Source organism: Etheostoma cragini, chromosome 14 (genome assembly GCF_013103735.1).
Source record: "Etheostoma cragini isolate CJK2018 chromosome 14, CSU_Ecrag_1.0, whole genome shotgun sequence".
Taxonomy (NCBI): domain Eukaryota; kingdom Metazoa; phylum Chordata; class Actinopteri; order Perciformes; family Percidae; genus Etheostoma; species Etheostoma cragini.
In genome coordinates, this window is record NC_048420.1 from 19,682,426 (window position 1) to 19,700,071 (window position 17,646).

The 17,646-nt window shown below is 40.5% G+C and overlaps 2 protein-coding genes across 5 annotated transcripts; one reads left to right on the forward strand and one right to left on the reverse strand.

The window, feature by feature from the left end:
• Positions 1-471: 471 nt before the first annotated feature.
• Positions 472-3,750, reverse strand: olah (oleoyl-ACP hydrolase). Its single transcript, XM_034892855.1, has 7 exons — positions 3,502-3,750; positions 3,182-3,312; positions 2,832-2,970; positions 2,657-2,756; positions 1,334-1,503; positions 1,147-1,229; positions 472-740 (listed from the first exon to the last, which is right to left on the reverse strand). Exons 2-7 carry the CDS (start codon positions 3,309-3,311, stop codon positions 598-600), a joined length of 765 nt encoding a protein of 254 aa, XP_034748746.1. The 5' UTR covers position 3,312; positions 3,502-3,750; the 3' UTR covers positions 472-597.
• A 780-nt stretch (positions 3,751-4,530) lies between these two features.
• ago3b (argonaute RISC catalytic component 3b) lies at positions 4,531-17,637 on the forward strand. Of its 4 annotated transcripts, none has more exons than XM_034892032.1 (20): positions 4,531-4,695; positions 4,871-5,149; positions 7,853-8,036; positions 8,236-8,356; positions 8,588-8,796; positions 10,018-10,154; positions 10,629-10,763; positions 11,040-11,127; positions 11,215-11,362; positions 12,296-12,415; positions 12,512-12,655; positions 13,113-13,279; positions 13,712-13,896; positions 14,108-14,267; positions 14,735-14,825; positions 15,110-15,304; positions 15,524-15,658; positions 15,889-15,990; positions 16,586-16,785; positions 17,200-17,637. In XM_034892032.1, exons 2-20 carry the CDS (start codon positions 5,131-5,133, stop codon positions 17,306-17,308), a joined length of 2,649 nt encoding a protein of 882 aa, XP_034747923.1. In that variant the 5' UTR covers positions 4,531-4,695; positions 4,871-5,130; the 3' UTR covers positions 17,309-17,637. The 4 variants fall into 4 exon arrangements, with proteins under 4 accessions (XP_034747923.1, XP_034747925.1, XP_034747924.1 ...); XM_034892034.1 differs by having other exon boundaries at positions 13,146-13,279; XM_034892033.1 differs by having other exon boundaries at positions 12,512-12,634.
• Positions 17,638-17,646: the final 9 nt, after the last annotated feature.

Sequence of the window (17,646 nt, forward strand, 5' to 3'; positions counted from 1 at the left end):
GTTCTGTTTCCTGTTTTATTTTGATGGTCTGGTTACCCCTCTGTCTTGGTGTTCCCCTTGTCCTGTGTCAGATCATTGGGTTTCGTCTCCAGTTTGTAGTCCTGTTAGTTAATGTTCCTGTGTTTCTATTTGATAACTTGGACGTTATTTCAGATGACCTTTTCATCTGCCTTTTCCAGGACTCCTTTGGTTTTGTGTATTTTTAATGTTTCATTAACCCATCAAACTGTCCTCTGCCTCCGTCTCTGCTTTTTGGGTCCGCCATTCACCAACCTTCCATAACAAATAGGGGCTCTTTAATGTGTGTTGTACCCAATACATGAAAGTAAGGTAATTAGAGAAAGTAATTAATGTCACCTTCAGCAGTTGGAACTTGACTGACTATATCAAACTAACGTATTATTCAGATTATCCAATAATACTAAAATAACTGTTACCCGTAGCCCTAATATTGATACAGCACAAGTCACATTGTGTTAAATGACTCTTTATTATCCACCACACACAAATTTGTCACAATTTTTCACTTTTCTGAACTTACTTACTTCAATCACAATGAATTGGTAAAAAAAATGTTTTAAGTTTAAAGTGATTTAATTATAAATAGTCCATTTCTGACGTTTCCACCTGCTTCGTGACATAGTCTAATATAATCTTTTCATTTCCAGACTCCTTCAGATAAAAATGGGATCCGTCCAGCATTCTTACGGTGAAATCACCTGATGTGATGTTTTTCCAAGCTGTTGATGAAATATATAAATACAATTACTTACATATGAACAAGGAGTCAGACATCCTACACAGAGAACACAAACAGCCCTGTACGATCATAACATGTTATTTTTTTTATGAAAATCTACAAACACTGCCTATTGTCTGCTATGTAGTTTGGAGCAACGGTAGCTTTTGCTGATGTTTTTTTTCTCACAGCAGGCTAGTGCTCATGAAGATGGGACATTTGCCCATGAGTTTGTAGGCATTTGTATTTGGCACTAAATCACTAATAGGGCCTATTTCAATTCATAACACCTAAACAAGCTGCCAAATGTAAAACGCATTTGCTGGAACCAGATCTTCCTTGACTTGTGATCCAGAAACTGACATACAGGGTGATAATGCATTGCTGCAGGACATGAGAGGCCTGACCTTGTAAGTCATGAGGAATGTCATCCTTTCCATCAAAACACGTGACTGGGCAGGAGAGAAACGGAATGGCTGGCTCGCTACACCTGCAGGAAAGTCAGCAACTTCAGTCACTAAAAACATTTCATTCTGAATCCCAAATTATTTACAATTAAGGGTAAATACAGATTAATTTAAGTAGTCAGCCCACCTGTAATTTTCCACAATGTGCAGGTCGGCCTTCAGGGCGGGAAGGAAGAGCTTCAGCACTTCAGGGTTCGCCAGCAACTCAGGAGGAGTTCCTCCAATCGAAATCAACCACTTGAGAAAATCATCGTCAGATAAATCGCTTCTCTTCGGGGCTTTGATACGCGTCTCTGACTTAAAGACAAAACACAACATATTAATAGTATATTATCAACACCAGGTCTAAACTTTGTTCACAGTGGTATATGTAGAAGAGAGCAGATGTTTTGGTCCGTAGACCTACATCAGGTTAGAAGTGTATCCAATTCCTTCTGAATAAATAGGAATCCTGCACACTGTTCTTCCTTCGCAATTTACAGTTTATTTGTTGGTCCTATGCACCTGTTATTTAAGACTTTATCGTATCTGAGAACATTTTTGACAATGTTCCTCTATATATTATCCGAGCTATTGAAAGATGACATTGTTAAATTCACTTGCGACCCTGAACAGGATAAATGGTTGAGAAAACCAATGGATTGATGTTGGAATGTGGTGTTGTGTGATATGTTAAATTTATCAATTTCTTGTCTTAAGGCAGTATTGTTCTGACGGTAACACAAGTGGGCTGATTGATTTACCTCACTAAAATAATTATTTAAAGCTATAGTGTGTAGTTTCTGTCTACCCAAATGAGGAACGCTAAGTAATGACAACAAAACTCCATGCATTTGCTAGTAACCAAGGAGGACACGGTCCACGGAGGATTAAAATAACATAATGGACTCTTCAGAAGAGGTAATTATGTTCATTTGAGTTTCTGCGTACTGAACACACTGAGAAATGCAGAGAGAGAGTTTTGTGGAGCTGATTGTCTTAAAAGGCTTTGCATCAACTGATTTGGCAATGGCTTCAATGTGACAGACATTCATTTCAAAAAGCACTAAAGCTTTAAATCAGGCAAATTTACAGCGTCACAATGCAGCTTTAGATATTTTAATGAATAAAATACAGCAAATTCTCATTTTGAACCATAGCAAATTTAAAGATGAAAGTCTTGAAAATACTACGGGGCTTGTGGTTAAGATTAGATACTGAGTAGGTTAATAACAAGCCATCCTTGTTATAATGCCACTATCTGCAGTTATGGTCAGTTATAATAGGTAAGAATCAGTTACACAGGTGTACCTTGGGGACAACTAGGCTTTTAAATAAAAACTGAAATCAGGACATTAGTACTCTTAATCAACAGAGTTGGCAGAGACTTGTTGGATACATATATTGATACTGGTTGGTGCTGTGTGGATATTCCTGGCCAATTACAGTGAAATGTAATCAATAAACTCACATAAGGTGCAGAGGCACCAGACAGGAAGATATGAACAGGTTCAAGGTTGTGCAGTCTCTTCAGAGCATCTGCCACAGCGAAACTGGTGAAGGCACCGAAACTAAAAACAGATAACGATAGCGCAAATGTTAATAAAAGAATGTATGTGACTTGTGAAGCCTGATTGTTATCATACCTGTGTCCGAACAGAGCAAACGGCTTCTCTTTCAGCAACGGTAACAGCACATTTATAACCTCGTCCACAACCTGCTGCATGTTCTGAAAGAACGGCTCTTTGGCTCGACTCTCTCTGCCTGGAAGTTTGACAGCAAACACTGAAAGTGACAGACAACAAAACTATAATATAATCCCATTGTAACGTGTCCCAGTACAAGGACATTATTTTTATGTTCAAATTCCTTTTCAGCTTGTTTTTTAGATAAAGGACATTAGCAATAGTTAAAATGTCTGGAAATAAATTATGATTTGAAAGCAAACACCAAAGATAAGCAGTGCAAAGTGCAGCACTTACAGATGGCGTCTTACCTTCTATGGAGCTGCTGAGGACGTTTCCCCAGCGTGCATAGTGGATGGACCCTCCACCTGCCCAGGGGAAGCATATCAGCCTGGCCACAGCATCTGGGCTCTTCTTAAAACAGCTGACCACCTTTTCCATTCTAATTTAACACTAGAGCAAATATCCAATAATCACCCAATCCTGCTGACAGGGACTGCAGTTTATGCTCCTGATTCTGTTGAACAAGAGGAAACACATGTGATTCTGTTGCTCCATCACCATAACAATCCACCCTAAAGCAAAGATGATTTAAATAATTAGAGGTAATTAGAAGACTGTTACTTCACACTTGTTAGTTGCTGGCAGCTCCAGCAACTTCTTCCAGGAAATAGAAAAACAGTGCTAATTCCTTTAGCTTAAAAGTAACATTTCCTGGTTATTTTCTTCTATGGTTTCTCCATGGAGCTGTGGTCAAAAGGATATCCATTGATTTTGGAGACATCTACAGTATGGAGTGTGTATGTCTTTAATGATATGTCATATACACGATCATGTCATATTTTGTTACATGGATGGAAAAGACAGGATAGAAACATAAAACACCTTCAATAAGTAGTTGTTTCAAAACATGACGTAAATATTTGAGAAAAAAGTTTCTAGGAAGTGACGTTGTTTTCTACAGTTGGTATTTCCGACGGATTTCCCTCGGTGATGGAGGTGGAGGGAGCAACAGCTTCATCAAGTTAGACAAAATTACACAGCGCAATACCGGAAACATGATGGTCTTCCCTGTGGGAGGGATTCCATTGCCGTGTACATGTAGCAATAAAAATCATTAACTTCAGTCAAGGTAGCAACATGTCAAAATGATCAATTTAAAGTAAAAAATCCTACATTCAAAACTGTACTCAAATAAAGGCCTTTAGAAGCAGGTAATTATCAGGAAACTTACAGAGGCTTATCAAAAGTCAAAATAATTGTCACACTGGCCCTTCGAGAGAATGGAATATGATTTTGTACATTATTTTTATTCTTACGTTGTAAGCAGTATGTTAATGGTGTATTTGGTCAACGTGAGCCAATTTTAAAACTTTGACTAATATAATGAGTAGTTTATTTTATTCAATGGTTCTCAATCTGAGGGCTCAAGATTATACTAAATTGGAAGGCAGAAACAAAAGGTATATTTTACAAGCTGATCAAATGGTTTGAATGTTAAATGTGTGTGTGTGTGTGTGTGTGTGTGTTTGTGTGTAGAACATTAATAGCTCTAAGAAAGATGCTAAAACATCTGCCTTGAAAAAAATTTTTTGTTAGTCATTCTTTTATTGTGAATGAGTATTCCGGAAGTCTTGCATTTCTATTCACGCAAACTTTACATTTGGGAGCTAGAGGGCGGTGTAAGTGCAGATTTCAGACCGGTTACTCGCCGATACCGAGGAGGACGCCGGGGCAAAAAAGCCCACATATCCGTTTGATAAAAAAGAAGAACACCAGATTGTCACGTTAACCAACCGGGAGGACTAATTCAGCCACTGACCGGGTAAATATTCATAACAGTCTTGTGTGTCGAGTTGCTAGTTGTCGTTGGCTAAAGCTAACTGTCGCTGTTAGCTTACCAACCGCTGCTAACGACTATCAGTGAAATGTAACCAACTCAAAGGTTCGAACTGTCACAAACATTTCCGACACTGGACATAACGTTATTTTTCTTTCAGATACAACAGAAATAACTTCAAAGGACGAACGTTGGGCTATTTTGTTCAACTTTGAGTTGTCAGTTGCGGTAAGGAAGGTCGGGGGAGAAGACTTCCAGTCGAGGGGACCCCCAAGCGGCCCGGTTCCAAATCAGCGACCGCGGAGCAGAGAGTCGCGTAGCCGCGGAGCGGCGTACCGTCGGCGGTTCTACAGTCAAGTTTTACTCTGCACAGGAGAAGTAATCATTGGGTGCCGGGTCATCCGGACAGAGACCTCATGAATGGAAATCGGAACAACAGGTGGGATTCCTGTACTAACCGCCATGCTTAATTTGGTGTTCAGGTGCTGCACATGAGTTATTTGCAGACAGTGTGCAGTGCTAGACACAAGTTAGACACCCATGATTGAGCATTTGGGGGCTGCAAGTTGATCTAAGTCGTTAACATGGTGGTTAAATAAGTTGTCAGGTTATCATGGGCACTGGTGCAAAAGAAGAGCTGCTTGAAAACGTAATTTAAACTCCCACCTTCACCACTTCAGGCATAACATGCTGGTTTAATAGGTCCTCTGCGGTGTTTTACAGGTCATTTTTGCGCCTCGGTATGTGTCTGTGTGCATACGGATGTGTGTATGCGCCAAACCAGTCTCACTGGTTACTTGTATGGTCTACGTCATGTTTTGCCAGCTGTCAAATGCAGGTGGTGATCCCGTCAGGTGTGCGTGAAGCCTGAGAGGTAGGCTGACTCACATTTTGTGTGGCTTTCACACCAGCTGCTGCCATAGTTACCCTAGTTATTGAATAATGTTCTGTTAACCGCTGTCTCTGCTAATTACACATCAATTGAGCATGGCAGGACACTTTACTTGCCATTTGACATGCACAAATTGTGAGTCACAGCATGAATATTATTGATGTTGGGGCCAATGGTGGACTGGGAGTGGGGCGGCCAAACTGGTTCTCTGAAACTGACCCATTTATTCTCTACCCATTTTTCACCTAATCAGCAGAACAAAGAAAAGAAAGTAACAAGTTTAGGAGAAAAGTAAGATAATCAGACTTTGATTAATATTTAGTTTAAACATAACTGATTTATCCGCAGTGCCTGTACTAGGTATTTTTGAAAGTAGAGTCAGCAACTAAGTTATTTTCGGTACCATTTGTCAGTTATGTTTTCAATTATTTTGATTAGTATATTAAATGTTAAAACCAGGAACCTGGTTGATGAGTGACTCACAAGAGAAATCGATTACCAAAATTGTTGTTGATCAATTTTCTGTTAATTGACTAATCAATAATCGACCAATTGTTTCTGCTCCAATTGTAAATTCTGGACATTCCTTGTCGTATCCTCCTAATTTCCCTATTGATGCAAATGTGTTTGTTCAACTCCCAACGTGGAGCTTTTTCTCTCTAACTGTCACATAGAGGGCAGCTTAATGTTCCTTGATTAGTATGTCTTTCAGCTGACCCACCAGGGAAACGTTTTATGTTGCTTCTACAGGTCAGTCTTCCTCTTGTTGAGGCTGAAGGGATAAATTATAGGACACTGTGTGAGCACGGTGGTGATAGGGTGTTAGAGCAATCTTCCGTGTTAGAGCAATCTTTAGTTTTTGCATAAAAGTATAAGAATATCAAAGCATGGCACAATTGCTTTTAGGCAGTTCAGTTTTGGCCTCACAGGGTCTTTATCCAGGCAGAAATAGTAAAAACACCTGGTGCTTAAATAGTTTATATACGCAGGCGTTAACCAGTATTGCCTCACATAATGAAGTAATCAATAAATACAGAAAACTGCAATCGCAATTGCATCAAAATAAAGTTAAATCTAGTTTTAAAACATACATTTCAAATAGTTTTTGTCACCGGACCTCCACAATGAATGAGACTGATCTGTGTGCACCTGTTTTCCCTCCTCCTGTCAGCATACCTTTAGTTGCCATGGAGAAACTGTAGCAACATGGGTGCCATTGCTATGGGAACCACACAGGGGAGGAAGCGACCTGGGGACATATGAGCAGAAAGTGCAGTCTTTTACTGAATGATACCTCGGCAGGGCAGGTTCAGGGTCAGCCCTTGATCCTGACGGGAGCTGAAACTATTTAATATTTTCCACCCACAGCTGCTCTGGCGTTCTTATTTCATGGCGACATTCATCATTGCTTTTTTCAGCCAAGCACTTTTTCTCTCTTTTTACAAACAAAGCGCACCTCTTGCTATTTAAACAGCTCGGTGTGCAGACCTTACACATACACAGTTCATTGTGTGTATGTGTGTGGAACCTCTGAGTCACATTTATGGAAATTGTGTGGTTGTGTGAAGTTTTTTTTTCACTGAGTACTTTCCAGTTTGGCATTTCTCAAAATTGATGTCAGATTGGCGTGGTGTGTCACTCGCCTACTTCTCATCACGTCTGGCAAAGGCCATGTCAGTCAGGAGAAGTCTGTGACCACTGAGCTGGTCTTTATTCCAAATGTCATCTAAAGCCGTAACCTTTTTATTCTCTCATTATCAGAATTATGTGGGAAATACAGTGTTGGCCCGTTTTTGTTTCAGTTTTGTCAGTTTGACATGAGGCAATTTAACGTCCCTGACCATCTTTAATCTCAGCACCCACTGTCTGCTCTTTCCTCCTTAATAACCACTTCCTTCCTCTCAGAGCTCGTTTTGAAAGGGGAGATCACGTCCATGATCATTGGTACGGGTTCTGTTTAGGCTATTTTGGGACGTTGAATGTTGGGACACAGATGGTCCAGAATGGATATAAATGCCGATTGTAGACAAAGTTTGTGTCAGTTGCCTTACTACGTCCAACACAAACAGTATAGAGCGACGTTAGCGTTAATTTTTAGTCGAAACACTTCACTTTTAAAATATCAAGATAGATATTGTAATATGTAAGGATATTCATATTATTTTTACAACTATGTTTTTCATGTATTTTAAAAGCCAAAGAGTGATGTAAACAATTTTACTTATTTATTTTTGGTATCTGTTGTTGCAGGAGACGATGGAGCAGCCGCTGAAGCCCAAGCTTTATTTGCGTTGCCAAGGCGACCTGGCTTTGGCACCCTTGGGAAGCCCATTAAGCTTCTGGCCAACTGCTTCCAAGTGGATATACCCAAGATCGACGTCTACCTGTATGAGGTGGACATCAAGCCTGATAAATGCCCTCGGCGGGTCAACAGGTAACAGAAAAGAGTTGTTCTTTACAGACTGTAGACCTGTTTGACTGTAAAATTGATGAGCGGGCGAGCCAATACTTCTTAAAAATACAAAAAACAACACTTTGTTTTAATGCCTAAAATGTATTTTGAGCTACGTCAGCCTAGATTGATACTGTACGTTGATTGCAGTGGTGTGTATTTTCCCTCGTGGTCTTTTCAGGGAAGTGGTGGACTCCATGGTTCAGCATTTCAAGGTGACCATCTTTGGCGACTGTCTGCCAGTTTATGATGGGAAGAGAAGCCTCTACACTGCTACCCCACTTCCTGTCGCCACTGGTGGGGTAAGTTTCTACCCTTTGGATGCTGGTGTGTTCAGTTGTCTGGACCAACAAAAAAAATCACAGTTTAGCTCGAGAAAGAATGTCAAAGTTTTGTGTGAATTCTTGCTCAAGTCAGCTTTTCTTGTCTTCTTATCAATGACACTCCCTGAAAATAGCCTCACACCTAAAAACAGCATAATACCAAAGTGAAAGTAATATTTGGAGGTTTAAAGAAAAATCTTGTTTTTTCAGGTCGATCTGGATGTCACTCTGCCAGGTGACGGTGGGAAGGACCGCCCATTTAAAGTTACCATTAAGTTTGTGTCATTGGTCAGCTGGCACATGCTCCACGAAGTCTTGACGGGACGCGGTGTGGCCGAGCCGGTGAACCTGGAAAAACCCATCAGCACCAACCCTGTTCACGCCGTGGACGTCGTTCTTCGACACCTGCCCTCCATGAAGTAAATATTCTCCCATGACCATTTGCAAATAAGCTAAATGTTTGGTATAATTATTTCTTTTAAGATTTAAAGTTTAATAGTGTTATAGAGAGCCAAAGTCACACCCTTCTACTTGAATGGGGATCCCGTTTGAATTAAGCCATGGATTACAAATATGATGTTTGTCAACTTAAAAGATGATTTTTCAACCGAAGTGTAGAAGGACTACACACTTCAATGTTGCATAGATGACGTCTTGCTGAAGCTACAATGTCTCTGTGTATTGTATCGGAGATGTAACGTTAGTCAAATGAGCAGAGAATCTTGTTTGTTCTGTTGCTTATCTGCTGAAAACACTTTACTGGATTAAACACATCAGGTAAGAAAACGTTACATTTGTTGTGGAACTGAGCTAAGCTAGCTAGCTAGCCAGCAAGTAGAGCATCAAGCTAGGTGACATACATTGTGTGAGACGACATATGTAGTTCAATGAGAAGTTTCAAACAAAACTAAGTGGTACTGTGCCAAACTTACGGCTAACTGACTCTTTCTTTGGTTGAGAATTATCTTTGACGAACAACATATTTGTAATCCATGGCTCAATTCAAACAGGATCAAAAAAATAATTTACCTCTCCCCGTTCACTCCCATTCAAATTTTTTCCGAATTAAGGTCCCACGAGGTCCACCTGAAGGGGCGTGACTTCGGCTCTCTATAACTTGACCAAAACACTTCAAGTCATGACCTGTTACAGTTTCAGTGTCAATGACAGGAAGATGAAGATACAAGTTTGATCTAAACAGCACTTAATTAAGCATGAGAGATTTCTTCTGGTCATGACATATGATCCAAAGATAGTGGAGCTCCCTTATTTTGTTATGCAGTGTTTCAACCACAAAATTGGCACGTATTGTAACAGATGCAATTTGGTGGAAACATGTATACAATACAATACCGCAGGTAGATACATATTTTCATTACGTTAGGTGGCCCACTTGGGATTTGAATAGAACATGGACATATGGGTTAAAAGCATTTTTTATGTAAGCTACATCAATATATGCCATTGGGTAAATAATTAGCCAAAATAGCTTTTAGTAACATGAGCACACCTATAAATCAGGCAACACCTGTGTTATGCTGCACCAAGTGAACCACAAAGGAAATACAACTAACAGGGAGAGATTTTTGTGCTCTACTAACCTTTGTGTCACCTTTTGTGAACCTCTGTGTCCTCATCAGGTACACGCCTGTTGGGCGATCCTTCTTCTCCTCCCCAGAGGGCTACGACCACCCGCTTGGTGGAGGTAGAGAAGTCTGGTTTGGCTTCCATCAGTCAGTACGGCCAGCCATGTGGAAAATGATGCTCAACATTGATGGTGAGTAAGAACTGTAAAACCTGTTAAAAGGGGATAGTTTGACATTTTGGGAAATATGCTTATTCACTTTCTTGTTGAGAGTTAAATGAGAAAATCAATGTGCTGTAAACATGAGTCTATAATCAGAATCTGCTTAGCTTAACATGAAGGAAACATGAAACAGCTAGCCTCACTCTGTCCAAAGGATTCATAATCCATCTACCAGCACCTTTTTAAAATTCAGTAACTAACTCATTAGATATTGTTTTTCTTTAAGTAATAAAAGCAACACTATGTGGTTCTACATGGAGTTATGAACTGGACTGTTATACTAGTCATCAACCACTCTATGGGCCGAGCCATGCTAGGTTTTCCTACGTTTCCAGTCTTTATGCAAAGAGCAATATGTGTGCTTCGTGGCTCTAAATAAACCCTCATCCACCTCCAGCTGAGCTATTGCCGTGGTGATTTTGATCTTGTCCCGTATCTTTTCAGTGTCAGCCACAGCTTTTTATAAAGCCCAGCCAGTCATCCAGTTCATGTGTGAGGTCCTGGACATTCACAACATTGACGAGCAGCCCCGCCCTCTCACTGACTCCCACAGGGTCAAGTTCACCAAAGAGATCAAAGGTATGTCATCAAGGAAAGGCAGCGCATGATGTCACTATGCTGCAGTACAAGGCCTTACCGTGCACGGCTTTGTGTGTTGTTGTAATTAGTGCGGCTTTCTGATGTTAGTAGACCATTCAGTGTAAGATGCTTTGTATGTTTATTTAATGCATTAAGGTGGTACAGATGAAAGCTGAACCTTGGTGATTAGGCATTTAAGCCTATTTAGTTGTTCCACTCTATGAATAAAGTTGAGTCTCTTAAAAGTTGCTGAAGCATATTCCACTATCTCAACAGGTCTTAAAGTGGAAGTGACACACTGTGGAACCATGCGTAGGAAGTACAGAGTGTGCAATGTAACCCGACGACCTGCCAGCCTCCAGACGTACGTTTCTGCATTGCACCCCATTTGCTGTTAACTCCCAATTAAAGTTTAGCTCACATGAGATTCTTGTTGCCTTCAAATCCACAGATTTCCATTGCAGCTTGAGAGCGGTCAGACAGTTGAACGTACAGTGGCACAATACTTTAGAGAGAAGTACAGCCTGCAGCTGAAGTACCCCCACCTGCCTTGTCTGCAGGTGGGCCAGGAACAGAAACACACCTATCTGCCCCTGGAGGTAAGGACTGATGGTGACTGTATGAGTCCACTGCCAAATGCTAATAAAACGTGTATTATAATGTATAATCAGTAAAGAAATACCTTTCTGTTTAAGACAGTCAAAGCTCATTTCTTCTATCAATCATAAACCAGGAATACCAAAATACAATTTGTACCATAAATAATAAATCACCTTATAAAATACAACACGCTGCTTTATGATGTTGGGCCTCATAATGTGTAATATTTAGCCTAGTTCCAGACCCTTCAGTTGCAGCCCATATCTCAGATTTGTTTAGGTAATTTATGACGTACAGAGACAGAAAAATGTAAATATTAATAAGTTTACTGCTCCAACCCCTACTGGAGTTGCCGTGTCAATATTAAATGGATAAATCACACAAGAAATCGGCTAACATGAACACAATTAGAGCTCGACCTACCTAACCTAATTTCCCGAACTATTGGTATCGGCATTTATAATGGCAGATTAAAAAAGAAAGAAAAAGAAATGAAACAACAACAATATACTTAAAATATGAAGAATATTTTAAAAAAGAAATAAAAACAGACGGTCAACCAAGTTATGAGTGTTAGTGTTGCTCAGTTTGTCCACCAGAGGGCGCTCTACAACACCTCGTTGGCTAACTTTTTTTGTTAATGTGTTTTATTGTTGAAGGACTTTAATTTTCATATTTTAAGTTTGTATTTTTATACATGTAATTTATCAGAACTTGAATATATTTTGGTTGTTCTGTTGTGATAATAAAACAAATTATTATTTCTGTACTTAAAAAAAATATATATATATATATCTGAATATCGGATTTTTAAATAACCAAATATTTGTATCGGTATCGACCTTAAAATTAAAATAATTGGTCGGGCTCTAAACACAATGTCAGGCTGGGTTGAAAGATGGATTATCCTTCACTTCCGTTTTTCTCTTTAGGTGTGCAACATTGTACCTGGACAGCGCTGCATCAAAAAGCTAACAGACAACCAGACGTCGACCATGATCAAAGCAACCGCTCGCTCTGCACCAGACAGACAGGAGGAGATCAGCAGGCTGGTGAGTATCCTGTTTTTGAGAGATAAAAGGGCACAATGCTTGCTCTTTTTGTGCTGTTTTCCTGTTAAATAAAAAAATAATGTTCTTTTCTCTCAGGTGAGGAGTGCAAATTACGAGGCCGACCCGTTTGTCCAGGAGTTTCAGTTCCGAGTGCGAGATGAGATGGCTCAGGTGACGGGTCGCGTCCTGCCGGCCCCCATGCTGCAATATGGCGGCAGGGTGAGCTCTGAACCATTTATGGTACCTTCCCTTTAAATCACGCTTCATATGCTTGTGTGCTGTGATAACTATTTATAGATTTTTTTGCTCACATTTGATGTTCTTACACTGAAAACCACAATTCTTTCTGTTTGCATCTCTCGCACTTTTTGTTAGTGAATTTCTACTTTTAGAATTTGCTGCTGTTTTATACTCTAATACACATGCATGAGAGACATCAGGTCTCTGTTTTGCATGTCTGCCATAAACATTTTTGTGCAATAAAATGCATGAGCCAATCAGAAGCAACCAAAGACGAAATAAAAAAAAAAACTATTTTGTTTCTAATGCCATGATCAGCCAATCAATCACTGTCATCCTATCAAATAATCTGTAGGCCTTGGTCTTGAGATCCCACTGGCTGCCTGAATCATTTGTATCTTAAAATCCATGCATTGTCTATGTCCCTTTGTACTGTATGTGTTTGTGTGACTGCCAGTCCCAGCAGATCAACCCTGCACTGTCCTTGCAGAACCGCACGGTGGCCACACCCAGCCATGGGGTGTGGGATATGAGGGGAAAGCAGTTTCATACCGGGGTGGAGATCAAGATGTGGGCAATCGCCTGCTTTGCCACCCAGAGGCAGTGCAGAGAAGAAATCCTTAAGTAAGTTCACAAAAGTAAATGTTATTGCTAGTTTAGTTTAGTTGTAATGGTAAAACATAAAATTGATTTTAAAGGTAAGAATATATACACATTTGTATGTGAAACAAAAAAAGGCTCTGAAAGCTATGAAGCAAATCTCTTTGTTCTTTGATTTGAAGAAACCAGTCAAATGTATTTAAATAAATACAAAACAATGTCTTTATTTTAAAGATTAAAGAGCATAACATTAACTTAGATTTATTTAGAGTAATTATACTAAGGTATTTCAGTTCTTTTTCTTTCTTAAAAATACAATTTGAACAGAGATTGCTTACTTTTTACGGGACAAGTACAAATGCAGACTCTCAATCCATAGATCGCAATAAACCTATGCTGACAGTTATATTAAAACAAGTCTTTTTGTGTGGTAATTTGTTCATTCTTCATGCTCAGGAGCTTCACTGACCAGCTGCGTAAAATCTCAAAGGATGCTGGGATGCCGATCCAAGGCCAGCCGTGTTTCTGTAAATACGCCCAGGGAGCAGACAGCGTGGAGCCCATGTTCAGACACCTGAAGAACACTTACGCTGGGCTGCAGCTCATCATCGTAATCCTGCCTGGGAAAACACCTGTCTATGGTACAAAAATAACTACTTCTAAAACAACTAACAAAACAAAAAAATCCAGAAGTCAGTCAGAAAGATTGGTACCAAACCTCTGGCCTCTAGGCTTCGGCTAAACAAACAAAGTAGTTACACTTCATTCATATGAAGTCGGTGAGGCATTGAACTACATACAGTAAACAGTGATTGCAGAGTTAAAGGTATATCCAATCTCTCTTACCCACAGCTGAGGTTAAGCGAGTGGGTGACACCCTCCTTGGCATGGCCACCCAGTGTGTGCAGGTGAAGAACGTAGTGAAGACGTCCCCCCAGACCCTCTCCAACCTCTGCCTCAAGATCAACGTCAAGCTGGGAGGCATCAACAACATCCTGGTTCCACACCAACGGTAAAATGATCACAGCACATAGCTTTTCAACGTCTCTGGTTCCGGGAACTGTTTTCCCCCATTCCGTTGTGTCGTTGACGTTTAAAAAATTGCTTAAATAAATAGTTTGAAGCCTGAAACCAAGCCGACCAGCAACAAGATAAATCGTGAATATAAAACATTTGATGCGGTGCGGAAAAAATCTTGAAAAAGGAAAAGGTACAAGACTGTGTAGAGAAACTATCATAGAATTAAATGTTAGAAGCTCGATCCAGTCGCTTGCGGTTTCCCGGGATACGGTAAATATATATATTTTTTTATTAACATTTAAGTATATTTTTAACACCTAGTCACATTAACATTGTTTTTGTTTTTTCTTGGCTTACTTTGTGATCACTTTACCTGTGATGTGTTGGCTGTCTTATACTGCTGTTACAACATGACAGATTGATCGTGAAATAATTCTGAGCCTCTTGTTGTCCATCCAGACCTTCTGTGTTCCAGCAGCCAGTCATCTTCCTCGGGGCTGACGTCACTCATCCTCCAGCAGGAGATGGGAAAAAGCCATCTATTGCAGCGGTGAGATTTCACTTTAGATTTTTGGCCAACGATTTGGGATTTTCTCTTCACTCACAACAATAAAATGATAAATAATGTTGTACTTTAAGTAACTATTTTGGTGCTACTGTTCATTGGTTATTTTAACCCTTATCACTACTGTTGATGCAGTACAAAGATGCGTTTAAAAGCCTGGCTGTAGCCTCTCCCCTAACAACAAATTATTTCTTCAATGTTCTTCCGTTACAATGCTTTTGCATATAATTGCGTTTCTGATCTATTTGACTGATGTTGTGCCTCTAAAGGTGGTGGGCAGCATGGATGCCCACCCCAGCAGGTACTGTGCTACAGTGCGGGTCCAGAGGCCCAGACAGGAGGTCATCCAGGACTTAGCCTCCATGGTGCGAGAGCTCTTGATCCAGTTCTACAAATCGACCCGCTACAAGCCAACCAGGATAATCTTCTACAGGGACGGAGTGTCAGAGGGACAGTTCAGACAAGTATAAAAAAAATCTTTTAATTTTTGTTTCCTTTTATGGAGTGAGCACAGGATCTTGAGTTCTTGACAAGTTGCAGGTTGTCTTAATATTTGCAAAACAAGTCTGCCATGTAGTAGATGTCTAAATCTCAGTCTTCAATTTGACTCTGCATCAACTTCACAAAAACACACTATTTCTAATTTGTTTACTTATCAAGTCTTTGTGTGTTTTTCTGTGCAGGTGCTGTACTATGAGCTGCTGGCCATCAGGGAGGCCTGCATTAGTCTAGAGAAGGAATACCAGCCGGGAATTACTTACATTGTGGTACAGAAACGCCATCACACGCGGCTCTTCTGTGCAGATCGCAATGAGCGGGTGAGTAACACAAAGAAGTGACAATACAAGTGGCACTCTGAGAGTCTTGTAATCGTGATGGCTGCCTACTCACTTGAGTTGGTTAATTGGGGTATAAAGTTATTTACCAACAGGGGGGAAATGGGAGAATAAGGTAGGATTCGCCATCAGGGTCACTGCTAAGTCCTATGAAGGGGATTTTTCAGGCAGTTTGAGCGTCTCTTAAATCAATTCCTGAAATTATCTTGCAGGTTGGACGAAGTGGAAACATTCCTGCCGGCACCACAGTGGACACAGACATCACCCACCCCTACGAGTTTGACTTTTACCTCTGCAGTCACGCTGGAATCCAGGTAGGCTTTGTGGGTCGAACCCAGACTGTCGGGCAAAATCACTGGAAACCCTAAACTCACTGAAAAAAAAACAACCAATAAGATAGAGCACTGTAGTTTTATAGTGATTTGATTCATTGCAGAATGAAAATATCATTGCTCTTAAAAAATAACTAAATCTCGAGACGAAGAAGAGTTACATGGTTGTAAATACATTTTGGTCTTTGAGGGTGAAGACAATTTTTTTTTGAAGTCTGAGTTTGGGGCAGACTAGCATGGTGCAGTGACATAGGTATTCCTTCCTATGTTTGCTTTACCTTTTACTTCACATACTGAAATTACTGTTGTACACTTGTGGTTTTCAGATTACAGATTTAAGACCCTTTTCAAGCTAACATTTCTTTAACTGTTGTGCTTACTATATGGTATGCATACTTACACCAATGAGTGAAAGAATTTCAAAGGATATTTTATCTTCCTCAACCACACTTTGGCAGCAGTGGTTGGATGAACTTCTTTCCAGCAACCAGGACTCCCCGCTCCACTTGATTTTAGATCCTTTCTCCATGGAGCTGCTTTCTCTTGGGTGCGATTAATTCGGCTTCCCTCCCTTCAGGGTACGAGCCGGCCTTCCCACTATCACGTTCTGTGGGATGACAACTGTTTTACCGGCGACGAGTTCCAGCTCCTTACCTACCAGCTGTGCCACACCTACGTCCGCTGCACGCGCTCCGTCTCCATCCCAGCACCGGCCTACTACGCCCACCTGGTGGCCTTCCGTGCCCGCTACCACCTGGTTGACAAAGAGCACGACAGGTGGGCAGAAACAATTTACATTTTAAATTAGATTTAATGTCAGACAACGGACACTAAGCATGTGTGACAATGCAACTAAAATAGCTAGTATTGTACCATCTTAAAAATGTTATACATATGTGTTCAGAACATATAATTCTAAAGTGTGAAGAGGTGAGCTTGCACAACCCTGAGCTACGAGTTAATCGCTAGGGAAGATGAAATATGTCGAAATGACTTATGAATATTTATTACTTGTATTTACTTTTTGTACCATGGTTGCTTTATAACACCTTTTTCATATAGCAGGAATTTACTTGATACATTTTTAAGTGGAATTAATTTACTTTTTAGTGCAGATTACTTAATGGCTAAAATCTAATTTTTTATTTACCTTTACCTACAATGTTTCCCGCTGTCATTTCCTCCTCACAGTGCGGAGGGCAGCCACGTCTCAGGGCAGAGTAATGGCCGGGACCCGCAGGCGATGGCCAAGGCTGTTCAGATCCACCACGACACACTGACGACCATGTATTTCGCCTGAAAGCTCCCCCTACATCCCTCCATCTTTCCATTCTTTTAGAGTCCGACTTCCATCAGCCGCTTTGTCTCATCGTGCAGAGTGACCCGCCCCCCCATCGTGCCGGTGCAGCTTTGGTCACTAGAGCACTTGATGATGACAGCTGCAGGTTGTGTAAGGATGTAATAATAAGCCAGAGAGGAGTTACAGCCACATTATGCAATTTGAAACCAGCCAATTGTTTCTGTGCTACTGCCCACGCATTTCTCTCACCTCTGCTGTACTTAAATCCCAATGGATTCTCTCTTCTTTTTAAAGCTTGCAAGCCTCCCAGTTTTGACAGCTTATTTTGCTGTACACCC